The sequence below is a fragment of the Cyprinus carpio genome, chromosome A7, assembly GCF_018340385.1.
Source record: "Cyprinus carpio isolate SPL01 chromosome A7, ASM1834038v1, whole genome shotgun sequence".
Lineage (NCBI taxonomy): Eukaryota > Metazoa > Chordata > Actinopteri > Cypriniformes > Cyprinidae > Cyprinus > Cyprinus carpio.
In genome coordinates this window covers 41,816,025-41,839,417 of record NC_056578.1, presented here as the reverse complement: position 1 = coordinate 41,839,417, position 23,393 = coordinate 41,816,025, and the positions used below count along the sequence as shown (strand labels likewise).

The following is a 23,393-nucleotide window of genomic DNA, read 5'->3' as shown; positions in this document are numbered from 1 at the left end:
CAACTGATTCGTCCTCTTCTCTAGCTTTCATCCTTATCTAGATGTCTAGTAAACCTGGCATTGTATATTATGAATGTTGTTGTCTCTCTGACCACTTTTGTTTAATTTGTCTGCTAAATGCATGAATGTAAACGTGCATCCCTGGAAACTGACCTTATCACCTAAAAATTTTCTCCACAAAAAATTTTCACATCTGCAAAACAAAAACACAAAACATACAAGAAAAACATAAAAAATCCTAAAAAAGCAGCTTTTTTTTGTGAGCAAAATCAGTCATTTCTATAGGAGTCTGTGCGATGGCGACTTTCATGTGAGGATGAAAAAGTTCCCCACGCTGCTTGGTTTGAATGTGATTTCTGTGTGTGTTGTGCTTCATGCATTAGACAGTGGACCTGCGTTTGCCTGCCAAAGTTTGCAGAATTTCTAAACTTATAAATCTTGGTAATTAATGAACTTCTAAAGTCAGTATAACTGAATTAAATAAATGTGAGTGCTGTTTCAAAATACAACAACGGCACTACTGCATGCTCTTTCTGAGCAATTCACAATTAATGAAAACTGCACACTACTGCTTATGATCCACTGTCGATGAATAAAGACATGATTTACTTTATAATGTTAATATTGCAATATGTTGTGACTTGTTGTAAAAGTGCATATTTAATCTCCCTCATCTTTTTGAATAAACAGCAATGGTTGACATTTCAAAATAAGAGTCCCGGTGTATCAGCCCTATGCATAATAAAAAGTCCCACATTATGCATAAAGTTTATTATTGTTGTTTTGTGTATATATTAATATATATATTATATTATATATATATTGAATGTGATATATATGTGTTGTGCTTCATGCATTATACCTATATATGCAGAATTTCTAACTTATAAGTCTTGTTAATAACTAAGTAGTATAACTGAATTAAATAAATGTGAGTGCTGTTTCAAAATACAACAACGGCACTACTGCATGCTCTTTCTGAGCAATTCACAATTAATGAAAACTGCACACTACTGCTTATGATCACTGTCGATGAAATTGATTTACTTTAATATGTTAATATTGCAATATGTTGTGATTTAAAAGTGCATATTTAATCTCCTCATTACTTTGAATAAAACAGCAATGGTACCATTTCAAAATATCCCGGTGTATCAGCCTGTATAATAAAAAGTCCCACATTTGCATAAAGTATATTATTTGTTGTGTTATATGTATATATATATGATATTATATATAATAATATATATCTATATATATATATATAATATATAAAAAAAACAGTTTAAACCAGAGATATTTAAAAACCTAAAGTACTTTTGGTTACACTTTATTAGGTGTCCTTGTTACACATTACATGTACTTACTATTATGATAACAATTAATTATGCATAATTACATGCAGAAATCCTAACCCTAACCATATAGTAAGTACATGTAGTTAATAAATATTACTCAGTACCTATATGTATAATTACACTGTAACAAGGACACCTTAAAATAAAGTGTAACTGTACATTTTATTTTATAATGCATCATATTGTTTTGTTTTAAATGTCTCCATGTATCCCTTTACTAAAAAAATAAATACATTTTGACTGCACCACTATTTTATTTTATTTTTTTAAACCGTGCACCTAACTTTTTCAACTTGGGGAAATTGTGACTGCACCTTAATTCACTCATATGCAGGATTTCTGGACTACAGTTTGTTGTTAATGCACATTATATATGTCCTGATGCAATGCAACACTCGCCCCATTTTCTGTCCAGGGGTTAATTTCTCTCACCTGTTTTGTATTTGAGCAGCAGATCCCAGATGCCTCTGCGTGCATACGGATCGACTCCCGCTGTCGGCTCGTCCAGAATCACAACATTGGATCCTCCCACGAACGCGATGGCGACCGACAGCTTCCTCTGCATCCCACCTGCACACAGACAGCAGACAGTTGGCAAATCTCCACAGAAAGAGTGCGAGCAGAGCGCATGAGCGCCGCTGATGCAGACACACCTGAGAGGTTCTTGACGAGGTCTTTGCGTTTGTGAGGCAGACCCACGTCTCGAATCATCTGATCGATCTCCTTCTTCACCTCTTTAGAGCTCCGGCCCTTCAGACGAGCGTAGAAATAAATGTGCTCTTCCACTGTTAGACTGAAACAAACAACACACAAACATGAACAAATGTTAACTTATATACACACAGACAGAACATATGCAATAGTCACACATACAGTGCTTGTGCAGAAATATAGAATTAATCATTTGTCATAAACAAGTATAAACAGGAGAGGAGGACAGATGAGTTTTCAAGTTTTTGTTCGTAAAGCGGTCTTGTGTAGAACTACTTTCTTACGCAACTGATTTCGGTATTATTTCAGTATTATTTACATGCTATTAGTGTTTAGTAATATTTTTAATTTACAGTAGCATTTATTAGCATATTTTCTGTTTTGATTTTAATTTTAGCTAAAGTTTTAGAAATTCTGTTATGTGTTTTTATCATTTTGTTTTGCTTTCTTCTATTTTATTATTTAACATATTATTATATAATACTATTATTATAATTATTATTTTATAAATAATAATAAAATATACTAATTTGTATTCATTCTTTTCTGTTTTTTTATAGTTCTATTTAGCTTTATATTTCAGTTTTAATTTTAGTCATTTTAACACTTCAACTAATTAAAGTTGCCTGTCAAGGCAAAATTTAAAATTTTGTTTTAAATGTAGATTTGTCATCTAATATTTATATTTTATTTTATATTTAGAGGAGATGAGTTTTCAGGTAATTGTTCATAAAACGCTCATGTGTACAATTAATATCTTATGTCATTGATTTCATATCTTGCTCAAATATTTCAGCATTATTTTAGTATTATTCATATAGTATTATAGTATTTATTAATATTTTAGTTAGCTTTTATTCAACTTTCATTTAAATATTTTTTTTTTTTGTAATTTTATAAGCTTTTCTTTTTATTTCTTTTTCATTGTATTTATTTATTTATTTTTATTGTTTTGATATATATTATAATGTTAGCACTTCAAATCATTTAGGTTAGCTGTCAAAGTAACATTTCTCATTTTCATTTAGGTTTTCCAAGTTTAGGTTTTTCTATCTATTATTTATATTTTACGTCCGATTTATTAAAATTAAATCATTATTAATAGTTTTTATTAACGATAATGACACAGGCTATTAGTTGGGTGAAAATATTCACATCCGCAGGTTAACTAAAATATTCATGTGAAGAAAGCTAATATTCTTTGTCATGCATGATGCGTATCCTGTGTTTCTCATGCATATGTATGAATTGTGAAAGTGAAAGTGTGTGAACTGAACTGAACTGTGATTGCCTGCAGCTCTGAAATATTTTTTGGATGTAAAACCATTTTGGATTTGAACTGTGATTACCTTAAGTTTTTTTTTTTTTTTTTATTCATGGTTTTTTTTTTTTTTTTTTTTTGATATTTGTTTTGGTAAACTCTGGCATTAGCTGTCAAACCTTGTCAGATTTTTTTCAGTATTCAGATCTTGAACAAATGAAACACTGGATCTGTTTTCTCGTGTGGGTGTCTGTGTTTGTGGAGGAGGTTTTACTCGTTGAAGAGGACGTTGTGTTGTGGACACATTCCCAGGTGAGTCCTGATGGTGTCCATGTCCGAGCGGATGTCGTAGCCGTTAATGTAAGCCGTACCCGAGGTGGGAGCGAACAGACCCGTCAGTATCGACCTGATGAAACAAGAAAAATAAACATTACATTTCAATTAAAACAATTCACACAATGAAGTTAGATGCAAATGCATAGTTTCAATTGAAATGACTAGAGTCTTGTAAACTCTGGAGCTAATGTGATGAACTACATCTGTGTTTGTGAGAGAAGCGGCTTAAAAATGATTTAAAAAGTGGATCAGAAAAGTTAGTCCAGCATCATTTGTTTGTAGATTTCACTTTCATATTTTCTATCTAATGCAATGAGGTATTTTTAAAGACGATTGCATAGTTCCTTAACTATGCATACACATAACTTGCAAAACATAACATACAGATTTTCATTGTATTTATATAATTTAAATATTTTATTTAATAAATGTATTTCCTAATTTTATTTATATTTCAGTTTTAATTTTAGTATTTGTATTCTTTCAAATAATTATAGATACAGTTTAAGTGAAGAAATTATAATCATTTTTTTCTTTTCTTTTTTTTTTTTTTTTAAGTTTTCCATCTAAATCTTTTCAGCTTATATTGCAAATTATATTTTCATTCTGTTCTATTGTTGTTTTTATTTTTGTTTTAATACCTCTGTACAGCACTTTGGTAGTAACTTCTGTCGTTTTGGAATGTGCTTTATAAATTAATAAATTAAACTGTGAAAACTCTGCAGCATGAACCAGACTGAGATTTCCAGTTCCCGAAAACAACAGTTTGAACTTTCAACCAAATGAACTGAACTTTGACGGGGTCCAGAACATCTAGTGTTTTATTGCCTACGACTGTCACTCAAGGTGTATGAGGCACGTGCAAGACTGTGTGAAACCCACATGGTGGTGGTTTTTCCAGCTCCGTTGTGTCCTAAAAACGAGGTGATGTGATCCTGATAGAAGTCCAGACTGAGTCCGTCCACAGCCAGTTTATTTCCCGTCTTATAGACCTTCACCAGGTTTCTGATACAGACTCCAGGCTTCATCCCAGGCGGAGGTTTTTCCAGGTAACCTGCAGCACACGCGTTCATTCAGCTGGATTCTGACGGGGAATCGTCTGTTCAGATCTGCATGCTGTGTGTGTGTGTGTGTGTGTGTGTGTGTGTGTGTGTGTTACCGCTCTGATTCTCCAGCTCATGAAGCAGGTCAGGATGGGCATCAGATCCCACCGGAGTCCCGCACCAGTATGAAGAAGTGAAGGGAAAATACCAGGGCTTCGGGATGCCATACTGACCTGAAGAAAGACATGACATTCAAAGTTATGTTTTAACATTTTTAAGTCTCTTCTGTTCCCCAAGGCTGTATTGATTTGATTAAAAATACAGTAAAAACTGTAATATTGTGAAATATTATCACAGTTTTAAATAACTGTTTTCTATGTGAATATATTGTGAAATGTAATTGAATTATGTGATGCGCAGCTGAATTTTCAGCATCAGTACTCCAGTCTTCAGTGTCACATGATCTTCAGAAATCATTCTAATTTGTTGATTTGCTGCTCAAGAAACATTAACGTTTTTTAAACTGTTATAATATTTCACTTTTTTACTGTATTTTTGATCAAATAAATGCAGCCTTGGTGAACATAAGATGTCTTTCAAAATCTTATGCCACGTGATACATACTTTTATTTCAAATGTTTAAGAAAAAATAAATATGAGATGTTTTCTAGGTGTATGAATGGCTTCAGAGCATCGTACCCGGAAACACGTTCTCGATGTACCAGGTGAGCATCCAGTAAATGAACGCGTCGAACAGCATCATGAAGATGGAGACGATGAAGGAGTAGCGGTCGTTCTCCTGCGGACTGACCCGGATGTTGCTCCACTGAATGCCGATGCCCTGCTCTTCATAACGGGAGAAATTCTCACAGCCGTATCCGAACGCCACACACGACAGCAGGCTCTGTTGGGATGGAGACGGAGAGGTCAGACGCACATCTGATCCATGCCATTAATATAAATGTAAATTTTTCCCCCGCCATGTGCATTTTTACTCTGGTATGAATATAAGATCAAAACATTGCCATTACTGCCATCCACAATTTCAAAGTAAACATTATCTGTGTGTGTGTGTGTGTGTGTATGTGTGTGCGTGCGCGCCTGTGTGTGTGTGTGTGTGTGCGTGCGTGCGCGCCTGTGTGTGTGTGTGTGTGTGTGTGTGTGTGTGTGTGTGTGTTGGTTGGATTCACATTAATGGGCCTGCAGGTTCATTCATCTAGACTAGACAGTGGCGCCTGAATGCCAAGACGCTCTCTCTCTCACACACACACACACAGATAAGAGGAAGACATCCACACACTGCTGAATAGAGCGAATCTCTTCGCGTGAGATAAAGGTCACTCTGATTGGTCACAATGACGGAAGTGCGGCTGTAAGTCATCTAGTTGGTCTTTCTCTTTCTCAAAGGGCAAAAGTGCCCATGCATTGCTCTTCTCTTCAGGTGCGGGTCATCGCTATCACTCTCTCTTGTACTAATGTACATCCTCACTGGAGATGAATGGAGGAGCTCCTCTAGAGAAGATCTGAATCTCATCCTGTGGATTTGTACCTTAAGAAGAGCTGAGCGCTTCATTCAGTCTGTGTGAGTAAGTGACGCATTAACACACAGGTCAAATAATACTTGTAAAAAGTACACATTTTTCTTCTCTTTTGTTTCATGATCCTGGGCAGATCTTGGGCTTTGCTGTATTTTATTATAATTTTTATTTTTTGGCCAAAAAAGAAGTAACACTTTTTTTAAAATGAGCACTTTTTAAAGAAATAATATGGATTAAAAGAATATACTTAATTTTGTTATACTTGCTATATCTGTTTTTTGTTGTTGTTTTTTTTAGCAAAACAAATAAATAAATAAAAATAAAAATAAAATGTTTATTACAAAAACTACACTTTAGCATACTTTTAATAAGAGTATTTATTACACATATAATATATTTTAAAACAAATATACTGACGTGTGAACCGAATATAATGTTTTCAGACACTTAAGTGAATGTTAAATGCAATTAAAATAAAAAAATGTATTATAGTTTAAAAAAATAAATTAAATGCAACTCCAGAGTGTTTCTGGCCCACTTAAGTAGGACTTAAGTAGTACATATTTATATGCAATTTCACAATTATGTCTACTGGCTTTGAAATATGGTTAAAGAGTACTTAAACATTTGCAATTAAACATTTGAAATGACGAAGTTCCAAATCAGTGCATTTAAAATATATTAAATGTAATACTGAATAATTCATTAGTTAAAATGAACATCAAGTTATCAACAAGTGGTTTAGTGCATTAGTCAATACATCAGAATAAGTGTTCTTCTTTAAAACACAACAAAAGATTATTAAAATATGATGATTTAAAACATTTAATTTGATATTATATAATATAACACTGATGAAAGCTTCACTGTTTAAGTGACTTAAGTGGTCTTTTATTTACTTTATATGCATGCTTATTTTATTTTTTTTATAAACTTGTAAGATTTGAAGTGCACTACAAGCGCCCATTCAGTACAATTAAGTGCACTTCTTTCAGAACTCCTGACTCTGGATCTGCTTTCAGCATCTGATGATTCAGTGTATTAGGTCACGAGATCTCAGGCTTGGTGCAGAGGTGTGTTGAATGTCTCACCGTGGCAATCTTGGCGCCGAAGCCCAGGACGTCCCTCCAGGCGTAGCAAAGCACATGAGGCAGGTAGAGCAGGAAGTAAATGAGGCCCCCACAGGCGGCTGCCAGATTCGCCCGAGAGAAGAACACACTGATGAAAAAGCACTGCATGACAGTGGCCACACAGAAGACCAGGAGGAAGACAAAGATCACAGACGGGTCGCTGTATCGCAGAACCTTTCCATACTGAGAGAGAGAGAGAGAGAGAGAGAAGAGGACAGAAAAATAATGGAGCCACATTGTTATTGTCAAACAGTTGCTGATACAAAAGATGGATTCGTCTACGGATCGTGAAGACATTCGGTCGTATCCACGTGAAAGCTTTTCAGAACCTCTAATGAACGTTGTGTTTGTGTTTCCATGGATGCATTAATAATACAACCTGATAATTACAAAGCACAACAACACACTGAAAAGGAATGCATCTGAGAGAAGAGATTACATCTGTCAAGAGCAGTGACAGAGAGAGAGAGAAAGAGAGAGAGAGAGAGAGCTGATTAAAGACAGATCTGTGATTGATTAAGCGGTGGGCATCATGGCTCTGGTGGGTTGAGCTAAATAAATCATGGGTGCACTCAAATATAAGCTCATCTGTCATGTTCTTGAACCTGCTGGTCTCACACAGAGTCACGCTGCCCGACCAAAACTGTCCATTCACAAACACTGCACCATCTGATCTGACACCAGCTTTGACACTCCAGCGCAGTGGTTCACCATGGGTTGACTGGCGTATTAATAAATTAAATGATTGCTATCATTAATTTCATGATAAAGTGCTTTAGTAACATACCTCACGGTTATGTGTTAGTGAATGCAAGTTGTTTGCTTCTGTTAGCTCTTAATCAATTTCTATGATAAAATTACGGATTGGAGGAAAAACGAAAGGGTGTAAAGATCGTTGAATGAGACTCCAAATGAGAGTTGGGATATTAGGCGGACACAATTTCTGGGATGCACAAGAAAATATTTATAATAGTAGAAAAAATATCTCATTTTAAATTGACCTGCTTTCATATGCTACTTGCTATGAAATGTTCGAAAAATTCATATCCCTGCCTGGATTCAAATAATATTTTGATAACTGCATGTAAACTGACAGTTTGTTTGCACACACTGAAAAAAATTAAAACAATAATAATAATAATAATAATAATAATAATAATAATAATAAAAAGTTATTAATAATAATAATAATATAATAATATTAATAATAATAATAATAATCCTAACCAAAATAAAACAAAATAAAACCAAATTAAAAAAATTTTAATAAAATCAAAAAAAATTGTTTATCATCACTGAATTAACCTAAATACATTAATTTATACCAATAAAACTATTTCATGGGTTAAATAATGTAGAAATAGCCCTTTATTATAAAGTTAGCAGTTTTTTTTTTTCAGAGTACATTAGGTGTAATGGCCTTCATGTTTACATTCCTACTAATTAAGACTGAAGAACTACGCGCAATCAATACATTACACTTACAATGAGTAAGCAGCAAAAATCAGTCTGCATTTGGTTATTACAGTTTATGTATTATGCCTCTAGTCATTACTACATTTAGATGCAGGTTCAATGAACAACTGGCAAAGTATAGACTGTAAATAATAACTGGTGATATTTTTTTGGTAACCAGTATACAGCAGCACTTCCCAACCTTTTTGACTATCCAAAATGTTAAATATGAAAACATGATGGAAATAAGTGTACTAAACTGATAAATCAATTAAACATACTGAATTATAGAATTTCAGAAGTCTGCGGGTGAATTAAATTTAGATGATTTTAGTTGTTTTACCTAAATTTAAAGATTATTTTTATTTTTTTTGATCATCTTGAGGCCCATAATGGTATAAAGGTTTTTTTTTTTTTTTTTTTTTTTTTTTTTTTTTTTTTTTTTTTTTTGGCCTCAACATGCTCATCACGTTGGTCTAGTTGCAACAGCAACAGCTTGAGCAACTAATAGATCATCACTGTCTATTAAAAACCAGTTAAGACTATCTTGGAATTTAAGCCGAGTCTAACCGGGTTGTCATCTTTTCAGCAGGACAGGCTAAAATGTTTATGAACCACTACTAGTGCAAAGCTGAGGAAGCTCTCTGATCCAGTGTACTCCAGATCAGTTCTTGGATCCAGTGTACCGCAGTGTTTGTGAATGGCAGTGAATCAGCATTAATCACCTTGAGAATAATAGTGAGCAGTGCGGCGCTGACAGCGAGGGGCAATGTGCTGCTGATGGCCCAGCTCAGCCAGTAGGTGGAGCTCTTCAATCCCATCATCCTCACAGTCTCCTTCAGACGAGCCTCCTTCTCCTGAACCACACCCTTGACTATCAATGCAACTGAGAAGATCCACGCCAAAGTCATATATAGAGGCAGGGAGCGAGTCAGAGATCGCAGAAACCTGCACATGTACACACAAACAAGCATGAAAACCTCCTTGCAAACTTCATTCAAAGAGTTATATCACATATATACAGACCATACAACCAAGCAGAGTTCTTTCTAAACCAACAGGTTTTCTATAAATCATTTAACACGGAAACCACAGAAAATATGCTATATGTCACTAAAGCCCCGCGGCTGCAAAGAGCTGCCTCTAGATCATCTGTCCTACTGCCTTTACAGTAAATCCCAAAATATTCCTGTCCATCGGGCATCGCAGGAACTTCACCCCACTGGCTTGAGATCTATGTCACTTGTAGATCCTTCAGGGTATCTTGGAGGGAAGGAGTGTCACAGTCACATCAACCGATCACTGGGGTACCGCAGGGTTCGGTGCGTGGCCCACTTCTCTTCTCAATTTACGCAACACCGCTGGAGAAGATCATTCTGGCACATGGATTTTTTTAGCACTGCTACTTCTTGTTTCAACCTGACAGCCCCACAGCAGGTGCATAGATCTAGACATGTCAACACTATCTTACCTACACTCATATCTATAAGTTTATGCTCCCTGCGGTAGTCTGCTGTCAGTGAGTGAGTGAAGACTCATGGTACAATCACAAAGAGGCATAAGATCACTTCCTGAACTTTCATAGTCACTGTACCTCAACAGAAGGATCTTTCCTTTCTCCATCCTAACAGTATTTGAGATACATCAAATAATAACTTTCATGGCCACTTGACTCCCAAGTATGCAATCTTAAAACAGTGTCATTTGACTGACTCACTGGGCATCATTGTAACTGCCTACTCAATATCAAACACACAAGCCATTTCATTTCTTTTTTATGGCATTGCTATTTTTTCTATATGCATGATACCTGTTACAGTTTGGGTCCCCAACAGAGTTTTAGGAATTTCAATTTTAATTCTCATTTTGTTCTTGGTTTGATTAGTTTAAGTTACCACTATCCAATGTATTTTTTTTTTTTATTTGCCAAATCTGCAACACTGCTGCATGATGTAGTATTTGCTAATGTACAGTACACACGCTATTTCTGCTAAATCCTGGCAGGATCCAATCAGGATCTTGATGACAATTTAAGTTAGAGATAATATCTTAGGTTTCCAAGTGTTTAGAGTTCAACCTGCTGGTATACATACATAGTACTTGCGATTTTTAAATGATGGACAAAACATGCCTACATCAGTTCATCTACTCTGGCTTTTAATCAATAGAACTGTGTAAAAATGGTCAGTGCATCTAAATAGGGAAGCAGACAGCAGTGCATTTAGCCAAGGTGATCAATTTACACCTACATTTTAAATTCAGCACTAATCTGATGATTCCCTGCACATTCTATCCATTTTCACCATGGAAATGAAGAGACAATGAAAGAGTTTCGGAAAGTAACAGGCTGAGAAAGCTGAATAATCACACCACTGATTATAAGGACTTCTATAATGGGTCTGTGACAGGTCAGCTGTCATTATCCTTTTCCTGAGCTTAGAGAAGCACAAAATTGACCTGTTTCACAAGAAAAATAAATACACGACTGCAGGGTAAAGATGATTCCGCTACTGGTTTGCGGCTATAACATTAGCATACTTCTCATCTTATCCTTATTATGTATTCCATTATATAATATACATAAAAAAAACAAATTTGCATTTAGTCAAAACTGATTAGGTCATACTTATTCCCAGCACAGATTGTTTCCAAGAACAGTGAAATTCAACACAATGCAAATTCAATATATTAAAATGACAAAGATATTGTGTATTCCCATTAGAATGAAACCAGGTTATTCTGTCTGTTATTTCCCAGATAATCATATACACAGTATCCACCTTATTTTTCAACGCGGAAGTAAGCTATTTTCCGTGAATGTGAGAGACTTCTGGTTTGTTAGCCACTGAAGGGAAATAACAAGAAGAATAGCAACGTACAGTAAACGGTAAAACTGTTTGCTCTACAAACCAGTGTATTCATAATTAAGATAATACTTTAAAAAAATATGGTAAGACACACCAATTTGCAATATCAAGCAGCAAAAAAGCTGCTGTGTACAGCTAACAATAGCTGGAAGTGAATGAGACCTTATGGTAAAAATAAGGTGGATACTTTTACTCCAAAATCACAGTAACAGAGCAGCCCAGTTCAACACGGTAATGTGCAATAAATAATAATTAATAATGATGACACGTGCAATGTGCAGTGCTACATCATTAGGTTCACTTGGGAAAATGACAGATAGATGACATATTTTAGCACATTGCTAGCATGTTTTAACATGCAATTAACATGATCTAACACATCACTAGCATGTTTTAGCATTTTGGTATCAGTTTTAAAACATGCTAGCAACAAGCTCAACATGCTATAAACATACTAGCAACATGTTCACAACATGCTTAACATGATAGCAACATACTAATTCCTGCTAGCAAAATGCTAAAATGTTAGCAATGTACTGAAACATGATAATTCATGCTAGCAATGTGCCAAAACATGACAACATGACAATTCATGCTAATAATGTGTTAAATGTGCTAGAAACATTATAATAGCATTCAATTTAATGTCAATAACATGCTTAACATGTTAACCATGTGTTAAAACATGCTAGCAACACGTTAAAAACATGTTCATTCAGGTTAAGTTGGTACACATGTTAGAAACATGGTAGAATTCATGCTGACAATGTTCTAGATACATGCTAGCAACATGCTAATTCATGGAATCAACATGCTAAACATGCTAGCAAAGTGCTTATTCATGGTAGCAACATGTTAACAACATGTTAATTCAGGATGACAACTTGATAAACATGCTAGAAACATGCTAACAACGTCAAAACTTGCTAGCCATGTGGCTAACATGCTAAAAACATGCTACCGTAGTGTTAAAGCATGCAAGCAACAAGCTAAACATGCTAACAACATAATAAACACATGTAAGCAGCATGTTAAATATATGGGTTTTAATATGAAAATGAGTGGTTTTATGATGATGGTCAGGCATGTGAATGAGATAAATATTAGTGAGATGACAGAAGTGTCTCTGACAGAAACTAAAGGAGTTAAGGTCTGTGAGGGAAGTGAACTGACAAAAGCTGATTTTCCCAGCACTACACGCTGTAGTTCTCACTTTGAGAGCCGGAGCGAACAGACAGAGGACACAAACTAAATGATCTGACACAGGGAACGACATGACTGAGCAGTTTAGTTTAGAAAGAGACCCAAAGCGCCTGAAGCTGTGCGGATGTTGCTGGAACTTCCTCATAGCGAGAGTGCTGTCAGATGTGTGAATCTGCTCTAAAACAAGTACAAACATTCAAACAATATTTAATTCATATTAATATTTAAAAAGAAGCAGACTCCAGACCTTGGCCACTATTGGAACTCAATGGAAATGAGTTTTGCCTGTGAACGCAAACGTGAAAGCTCTGGAAGTGTGAAACAGGCTAATCCTCAAAGCGAGGGAACAAACACGTTATCTCCATGCAGATAAACACAAAACACTCTGGAAACTGCAAAAAAAAAAGCTTTTTAAAAGACGATGGAGGGAGGCAGCGGGTGATACGGAGGAGGTCGGCTCTGAATCATCAACAATCTGATACTGTGCATATCAACTTAGCATAATAACCCAATTTAGAGGAATCAAAGATCAACCCGTTTCTGCTTGATTTGCCTCAATTCTGGAATAATCGTTTCCCTGTAATTATTTCCACTGTGATCACGAGCATCAAAACCACAAAGCACTTTGACTTTATGAACGTGCAACCTCTCAACACAAGCACTTTCCTTTCCTCTCTGCTAAATGGATTATTGTGCCTTTTAACTTTACATTTGAGCTTTTCTAACTATTTTTCTTAATGAATTTAATTGCATTGTAGTTCGACTTTGTCATTTCTCATGGTTTGTATTCAAAAGGGTGCAAACAAAAAGGTATGAAAAACATAGCATTTCTGCATATCATAAACCATATAAATTCATTTCTGTTGAATTTAGCTCAGACTGAACTGATCTGTCAAACTGAACTGTATGGTCAGATGACTATTGAATTCACATTTGATTTCATCTTGACCTTTACAATGTGAGCTGTGTGTTCTCGAAATGCTTTGTGATCATGTTGCATGATTTCTGTTTTCTTTCGCTCTTATTTGTGATTTGTTTGATTATTCAGCTTAATTTCTTCTTCAGGGATGCAAACTCATCAGTGGTAAAAATGTAACCAAGATGCAAAACTGAGACCTTTAAACTCTCAATTTAGTTGAGTTTATATACACAATCTTAAAAAAAAAAAAAGTTTAAAACATCTGATTTAAAACCAATTCATTATGACTATACTGAATATTAATAATAATTGATATTATTATTAGTATTATTTAAATGTAAAATTTTTCTTTCATTTAATTAATAAAAAAGAACAAATTAATGAAGAGATACTATAGTAAACATACTGTACCGTAAAATAAAAAATGTCTATAAAATAGTATTAACAATAAAATAATAATAATAATAATTAAAATGTTCATATTAATAAATAATTAAAATTATTATAATTATATATTATTATTATATATATAAAATAAATTAAATTAATTAATTACTATTGTAATAATACTGTACTATAATATAAAATCAATAATAATAATAATAATAATAATAATAATAATAATAATTGTATATTGCATAAAAATAGCAAAATTGCAATAGTAATATTTATATACAATATATAATATTTGCAATACTAATGTCTAATTTCTTGGATTTTTATTTTGGCAGAAAACTGCAGGAAAATCTTAAAGCTTTTTTTATGGACTTTTCTCATTACAAATATGTAAAAAAAAAAAAAAAAAAAAAAAAAAGCATCACAAGCTGCTCGCGTATAAATGAACCCAGTGCTGCACTTACTCTTACTTCATCTCAAATGCCAGTTTTCACCATAAAGTGACAAGTTTGCATCCTTGCTTTTTTGGATTGATTATTCAGTTCACATTTCTGTCTTTGATTTTTCAGTGTTTCGGCACCACTAACCTTCACCATGACTGAGATCAAAGCACAGGGAATAGTCAGCAGAACCATGTTCTCTATAAACCAGCAGAACCACATGGAAGAGTTGCGAACCCCAACAACCCGCAGAACCTCCTTCAGACGGAGCTCCTTCTCCAGAACCAGGCCTTTGATGGTCTGGCAGGCCGTGTAGATGAAGGCCAGCACCAGGAACATGGGCAGTATGGTGGCAATGGACGAAACGAAGCTGCAGGAACGACCAGAGCTGATCTCAGAACATCGTGTCATCATCCACACATTTCATTTTGTGTTTCACAGAAGAAGAAGAAGAAGATGAAAAACATTTGGGTCTGGATTGAGTAACTCTATAAATGACAGAATTGACATTTTTATTTTATTTTTTATTATTATTTTTTCACGAGTTTTTTTGAGTTTTTACTAATTTACTGTTGAGTTTTAGTATTGAGTTTTTATTAATATTTTTAAATAAATTTGATTTTTATATTTAATTTTAGTTAAAGCCTTACAGTAATTTAGTTGTGTTTTTGTCAAAACAAGTTACGTTTATTTGTATAGATTTTCTTTTTTTTTCTTTTTTTTTTGTCTCACAACACACATAGTCTAAAATAACATATAAAAAATTAGAGATTCATAAATTATAAATATCTTAACATCTTCATGTCTTGTAGTAGCATTTAGCAGATTAAAGTTAGGCGATTTTACCTCTAAATGTTTGAGATATTCTCAATTAGTTTTCAGTGAAAAAGTATAATATTTATCCTTTAGTAGCAGAAATACCCTGTTTTTAAGAACATGTTGAATTATGTGTTTACTGACTGAGCATGTTAATTTTGGTGATTAAATATCACATTTACACATGACATGTGACTAGAAGAAATGTAAACCCTCCTTCACTGTATTTCTTTGAAGAAGTATGCTTTTAAAATACTTCTAAGAAAACTAAGTAGAAAGATGGGAAATGTTTGTTCCTCGTCAAAATAGTTACTGTTGTCCTGATTTATATATTTATTATAGTCCATTAAATTTCTTCTTTTTTTTTTTTTTGCATTGTACACATGCAATAATAATAATAATGCCAGTAAAGATATTAATAATGTTAATAAAGACTTCCATTTTTAAATGATTTTAAATAATCCACATCTCTGTTTCATATTTAAATTTCAATCTTTCTGTTCACTGAAAAATGAAACCACCACCACACAATTACTGAGTGGCATAACCAAATAAAAATATATTCAAATAGAAATCAGTTCTTTCAAATGTTAGTTTAACTGTTTTACTGTATTTCTGATCAAATAAATGCAGCTTATATATTAGTTAAATGTTTATTTAAAGTACTAATTTATATAGTTTTGGGAAATGTTTTAATATTTTTGTACATTTTATTTTAAGTAATGACAATGTTTTAGTTTTTGTTAACTATACTAACTCTGGGATTGAATTAGTATTAACGGTACTGTAGTAATGATCTCTACTTGTCTGATATTTTTGTGAATGATCTTCATGCCACACACACACACAGATCAGCATCAGTATGATTCATCATCTGATGCTGCTTTGATAATACAGTAAACCAGTATTAAAGTACTCTCATAAGGCCAGGAAAATGTCATGTCAATATCGCAGCAGAAGGTTCTGGAAACAAAGTGCTGTCTGCGCTCAATTACTGTAGCTAGCAGCTCAAATATATCATGTGCTCTCAAAATATGACCAGCTATAGGTTTCTCATATCAGTTCTGCGTACCTTTCATAAATACAGTCAGGGAGAGACGTCACAATACAATTAGAGCCGACTCCAGAAACAGCTGAGGAAAGACGATAACAAACTCTTTAAAACGCATTAATTCCTCATCATCTCTCACTCAAAACTCTCGGTATTGTTCACACAGCTGTCAGTCCTGATCTGAACCACTACAGAAATTGGCATTCTACAGTCGATTTGAGGAGAGAAAACACTACGAACTAATAACTTTGTTTAAATGTTGTGTTTGTGTTGTTTTAGCGTTACTAAACAAACAGTTTAGCACTGGATGTAACTTTAAGCGCACAATTCCTCATCTTACTAGTTATGAGTTTATTTTTGCGTACAAATTGTGGAAGTAAAAAAATAAAAAATAAAAACTTTTTTTTTAAATGATCATCTTTTGTGTTTTCAAGAAAGAAAGAAAGTCATACAGGTTTGGGACAACATTCATGCATAAATTATCCCTTTAACTGGTTTGGCCTTCAAATTGTCAAATGTCATTTTTGGCATCAGACACTGCATGCAGGTCGTTTATTTCCAAGGGTTCATGCATCAGCCGACGAACTGCCGTTGAGATGAATGGGAATGCTAACGGATTGGTTTCTCTTGATACGATTAATTCTTGGGCCACAGTGATTGGCTTTTAACAAAGAGCACTCTGCTTTCTGTTCTGCTTTCTTATATATCATTTAGAAAGAATGGAACATGTAATATGGATTTGTGGCAGTATATAAGCTGTTTTCATCCATAAGCCTCTGGAGAACTTACTGAGGCATTTACAACATGAAACTCTTCTGCCCCTTACATTTAAAATTCAGATTTAGGCTTTTTGTGCAGTGAAGAATTACTCAACACAGACACACACACACACTGAAAAGCAATTTAGCATTCTCTCTATTCTCTCTCCCTTTAATGCATGAATAGAATTGGAGTTTGGGGAGTTTTGATGTGGAACTAAATGACGCAGGTCTGACTGATTCTGCTGGGAGGCTGAAGATGCTTCAGAGATGTATGACCTTAAAACTCACTCACACACACACACACACACACACACACACACACACACACAAACACACACATTAATTATGAATTTGCTCTTGTGAAAGATGCATCACTTAGTTGACCTGAAAAATGAAGCCTCGTCTCTTAATGCATATGATATTATTATTATTTGTCTCTCACAATGACTTCTTATGCACAACGACAAGCCGGTGCGCTCACATCCATCACAAAACGTTCATCGAATTAAGACTCACTGTAGCAAAAAACACTTGTCTGATGAGAACATCACCTGGCTGGAGTCTGGGCCTGATGCCTCAGTTTCATGGAAAAAGCCTCTCATCCAAATCTATAAAACACGCCGCTTTTCACTCGAATCAATATAAACACATTAAAACACAACCCTTCTGACGTCCACATCAGCGCTAATAAACAACTGCACACAAACCCCTGATGGATTCCTCCGGCCGGCGGAGCGAAAGAGAACCAATCAAAGATCATATTAATTTGACCTTTACTTTAGGCATGAATCACAGCCACAGCGAGCTGTTGATGATGCTGTAAAACATTCCCATCCTCTCTGCATGCTCTGCCATCCCACTCTCAACACCAATCCATCAATTCAACATGAAAACAGACCATCAGTGCTAATGTGATCTCGTATTTCACCGAGCGGTCAGACCCGGCCAGTGTTTGAGGCTCTTACGCGTCGTCCACGTAACACGGGTACGGCATCTGCTGCGCGTAGACGCCGAGCGGCTGACTGACTCCCGTCTGCACTTTAATGATTCCTCGGTCCACCATGTCCTGCAGGTACACGAAGCCTCCTCTCACGTAGTGCAGGTCATTAAAGGGGTTGTCTCGGGCCAACGGGGACCAGGACCTGAAACACATCCACAACAAACCATGTGAACCCACTGCACTATACAGAGTGTGTGTGTGTGTGTGTGTGTGTGTGTGTGTGTGTGTGTGTGTGTGTGTTACACTGCGACTGCACTGGACATGCATTTTAAAATTTTCAGTTTGCATTTTAATTTTAGTTTAAATTTTTGTAAATTTGAAACATGCATTAGTCCTATTTATTGTTACTTACTTATTTATATTTAATTAATTTTGTACTTATTTTACTTTTAGTCATTTTAGTACTTTAACTTAAATATATTATATTTCAGTTAGTTGCCAAGGCAGGATTTCCAATTTTGGTTCATGTTTTAAAGTTTAAGTTTCTCATTTTATTTGATCTCAACTTTATTTTGAATAAGGAAAAATAAATAATAATAATAATAAAAATAATAATAATAATAATAATAATAATAATAATAATAATAATAATAATAAAGTTTTAATAGTTTTAGTTAAAAATAATAAACTTTTAGTAATTAAACTTAAACTTGTTTTATTTCAAGTGTAGTTGCCAAGGCAACATTTATCATTTTCATTCAAGTTTAAGTTTTTCATATTATACAACAAAAAAAAAATCTTTAGCAGTTTTAGTTAATAATAACACTTAGGTTTAAATAATGTTTTAGTAATTTTATGTGCATTTGTGATTTTTATTAGCTTTTACTTCATTAAAAATAAAAAAAGTTTCCATTTAGCTTTAATTCTAAATAAATGTAAAAAATACTTCAAAAATAAATATATTAAATGTTATAATTATTTAATTATTTTATAATATTTTAGTAATTTCAGTAAATAAATGTTTACTTATTTCAAACATTCTATTTCAGTTAGTTGCCAAGGCAACAATTCTAATCATCATCAAGTGTTTTTTTTAATGCTTTTTGTTTTATTTCAGCAGTATGTCAATAAATGAAAAGAATTTTTAATAGTTTATCTTACAATAACAACACCTAAAACAAGTTTTAGTCATTTTGTTATCTGCATTTGTAATTTTGTTAGTTGTCGCAATGAATTTTTTGCAGAATGATTCAAACAAATAGTTCAAACTGATTTGACCAATTCTTTGAAAGTAACAAAAAGTAAATAAAAAATAAATAAATTGTGAAACTTTTATGAAACTTTCATGACGTTCAATCCAGATTCTGCTTGCATTTGTTACTTTAAGTGGGTAAAAAAAAAAAAAAAAAAAATCAAATAGCCAATAACTAAAAACACACTCAATCAATTTAATAAATTCAATAAAATCCTTATCAGAACAATTCACTCACGCATTTGAATTATTTTACTTTTTTTTTTATTAATATGAAAGCAGTATTTTCCCTCCAGTATACAAGCGTCTTCACTGTCATGTGCTGATGTGGTGTGTTTGGTTCTGACCTCTCCTTGATCTTGTCTGTCCTCTCGGTCTCCTCGATGTCCATGCGGATCTTGTATCTGATGTGTGGAGGGGTCCGCGGGTCACTGGGGTCCAGATCTGTGAAGACCAGACCGGCCCAGAAGCGGTCCTGACTCAGGAGCTTTGAAGACTGCTCAACCAGCACAGCCTCAGTGCTGACTCCTTTAAACTTATCCAGATCAAAGAGAGGAAACACACACACACAGCTTCAGCACCTCTGTGCATCTGAATCTGACAGAGAAGAACGAGGAAAGCTGAACACAAGCAGCAGAACAGAGAACCGCGAGAGACCAAAGGAGAAGAAACAGAGGAAATGAAAGAGAGGAAGAATGGAGGAAACATGAACATCCACTCAAACTGAACCATAAACAAAGCATACAAAATCACACACACACACACACACACACACACACACACACACACACACACACACACACCAAACCAACAACATCCACACAGAATATGTCATGCTCAAATGTTAAAAGAGTTGACAACAGTCCTTACTCTTCACTAGAACAACACACAAATAAATAAATAAATAAAAAAAGCAAAATTAATTGGTAAAACTTTACAATAAGAATTTGTTACTGTTATGTATAAGGTATCATAATTATGCATTAGGTAAGTAATAAGTAATAATTGATGCATTAGGTAAACATTAACTCTGAACTGTTTTTTTTTTTTTTTTTAGATTTATTATAGGCTAATTCTAATTTTTTATATATATACTTTTCATCAGTTGATAAGTCATGTTTGTTCACAGTATGTTATAATTCATTTAATTCATTTTTATCAGTTAGTCAGTTATTTTAATTATCAAAAACAGTTCTTAAAAGTTTATTTTAGTTAACGATGACAACACTAGTATTAGTAAATATAATACATATTTATATTATTAAAATATCTTAATAAATTCACTTTAATTAGTTTATATATTATTTATATATGTTATTAAATTTGCTTAATTTATTGTTTATTAAGCATATTATATAAATATAATTTATTAAGGTTATTAAAATCTTAATTACATAATTAATTTTTGGGTTTAACATGCATCTTTTATTAAAATAATTTATTAAGGTTATTAAAATTTTAATTAGATAATTAATAAAATATTTTACTCATTATATTTACACATTTTATTTCATACAGTATTTATATTCAAAAATATATTGAACCATTTTCCTAAAAACTCTCAATTTGGATTAACTTTACCTTTTCAAGGGTATCAACAAGTTAAAACTATTTTCTCAGAGAATTAGAAAGATTTCAAATCCAATACAATATCTCTGGCATGATATACCAAAGTTTTTATTTTTTTATTTTTATTTTTTAACAATAAGATTAATAAATTCTATTAAACCAGTTTATAATATTGTTAACATTTCTTAATGTTAATCCTAAAATACTCATTTAACAAAAAAATACACAAAATAATCATAAAATCGATAAAATAATAAAAAAATTCAAATAATAAACACACATAGTCTGCAGTGAGTCGATAGAATATTTTAACATTTGAATGAATCATATCGGCTGATAAGGTTTTCTGTTTGGCCGATGTTTTTGAGTTGGGACTTTAAACTAGTGTGTCGACCGGATATATCGGCCAATGTTTGGCAGTGTTTGAGTTTCATATCGGCTGATAAGGTTTTCTGTTTGGCCGATGTGTTTGAGTTGGGACTTTTATTTAGACTTTTTTATTTTTATATTGATTTTAAACCATACTGCACTTTATCCATTTACCTACATTTAAATTTACACTATGTTCCACATTCAAAATAATGCAAAATATTGAAATATATTAACTAAGAAACGTTTACCTTTTGGTTGCCAGACCAGATTGTTCACCCCTAGGCTTCGCCGTCATGAACACACTTGCATTCAGACAAAATGAGAATAAAAGAGGAAAATCTACAGTGAAAGAGATCAGACGAGAGAGAAAAGCAGCGCTGCTGAATGAAAACCAAAATAATTGCTGGGAGAACATCAAAGAAGAGATGAGATCAGATGAACACAGCAGCGCTGGGCAAAAGTCCGAATTTAAGAACTGGCTGCTTTTCAAATCATGAGGTGGATTTTCAGTTAAACTTGGCAACTTGTTAAATGTAACACATTTAATGTTCAAACTGTAAATCATTCATTCAATCAATTTTTCTCAAGCCAATATTAAAATTTTGTCTTGAGGAAGTTAATAAACATCTAGTGGAAAATTACACTTCTAGTAATTTCAGTATGTCAACATGTCAAAGATGTAAGTACTAGCAAGCTAAAACTATTAAAAATCACTTTTTTTTGGTCCATGAACTAAAGCTGAAATAAAACCAAGTATAAATATTAGATAATTAAACTTAGCTGAAATAACAAGTTTAAAATAATATACTGAATAAGTACTGAAATGTTTAAAACTGGAGAAAAAAAAGATAAATATAAATATTTTATTTTATAAAGGTAATTGAATTAAATATATAGATAAAGATAATTTTTATTTATTTTATAAATAAAATAAAATAAAATAATTATTTAATTAAATTAAATTAAAAATAAAATAAAATAAAATAAAATAAAATAAAATAAAAAAAAAAAAAAAAAAAACTTAAAAATAAGTAATTAAAAGAAAATTAATAATAATAAATTAATAAATTAAATTAATTTTCATGTCATCTTTCAAAGTTGTAATAAATGCACTTTTGGGAATTTTTTAGAATTTTTAAATCATTCTTCAAATTCAGGAATTTAAAGGCGAATGATGTGCATTGTGTGGTAAATTCTGGGAATTTGAAAGGCCTGTGTAATCTTTGAATTGAGGAAATAAGTAAGTAAATAAATGAACAAATAAATAAACAAAGAATACATTTTATAAACAAACACATTTCTCTCAAGCCACCATTCAAAGTTTGTCTTGATCAACTTAATAAACCTTAATAATGAACTTAAAATTTCTTTATACTTCAATTCATTCTTCTTTCTTAAATTAAAATGACAAACTCTGCATATTGTTTGCTACCTCAGTTCAAATTCAACTGAGATTCAGGAAGTGTATAGAAATGCACTCTGAACAGCCCAGGAGGAAGCTGCAGTGAAGGCTGAAGACGCACCGCGAGGATCTGAATGATCTGCTGCGCTGCGCCGCTGGTGGCGTTGAAGACGTTACGCCAGTCAGAAGCTGGCATCCCGGCGGGACGCTCCGACTCGGGGCCGTTAAACAGGAAGCTGCTGATGTACGCTGAGGACAGACCAGAGTCCTCCAGCTGCTGGTCCAGAACGGCTGCAAGCACAGGGTTCTTCAGAAGAGCCTGAAAACACAAAACACTGACAGGGTCACACAACAGAAACACGCTGAGAGATTCATCAAACATCTAAAGCTAGCGTTGTCACAAAACCAACATCTCAGAAGTCGATAGCAATCCCAGTGAAACTGCATGACTCTTGATACTCTTGAATTACTCAAGCAGGCAGTGTTTTTCACTTGCTCTTGTTAATATTGTTGTTAATAATATTAATCACATAAATTCACATAAATCAATTAATTTGTTCTGCCTGCATTTAA

At 33.4% G+C, this 23,393-nt stretch overlaps 1 protein-coding gene across 1 annotated transcript in view; it reads right to left on the bottom strand.

Moving 5' to 3' along the window:
- The window catches only part of LOC109070726 (phospholipid-transporting ATPase ABCA1-like), a 137,895-nt gene that overhangs the window by 52,141 nt on the left and 62,361 nt on the right, over positions 1-23,393 (bottom strand). The window contains exons 12-22 of the mRNA XM_042761401.1: positions 22,904-23,139; positions 19,825-20,049; positions 18,251-18,427; positions 14,805-15,027; positions 7,339-7,560; positions 5,409-5,613; positions 4,826-4,942; positions 4,549-4,720; positions 3,605-3,736; positions 2,012-2,151; positions 1,791-1,928 (exon numbers count right to left, since the gene is read on the bottom strand). Coding sequence (XP_042617335.1) covers positions 1,791-1,928; positions 2,012-2,151; positions 3,605-3,736; positions 4,549-4,720; positions 4,826-4,942; positions 5,409-5,613; positions 7,339-7,560; positions 14,805-15,027; positions 18,251-18,427; positions 19,825-20,049; positions 22,904-23,139 — 1,987 coding nt within the window. The remainder of the gene's footprint in view (positions 1-1,790; positions 1,929-2,011; positions 2,152-3,604; positions 3,737-4,548; positions 4,721-4,825; positions 4,943-5,408; positions 5,614-7,338; positions 7,561-14,804; positions 15,028-18,250; positions 18,428-19,824; positions 20,050-22,903; positions 23,140-23,393) is intronic.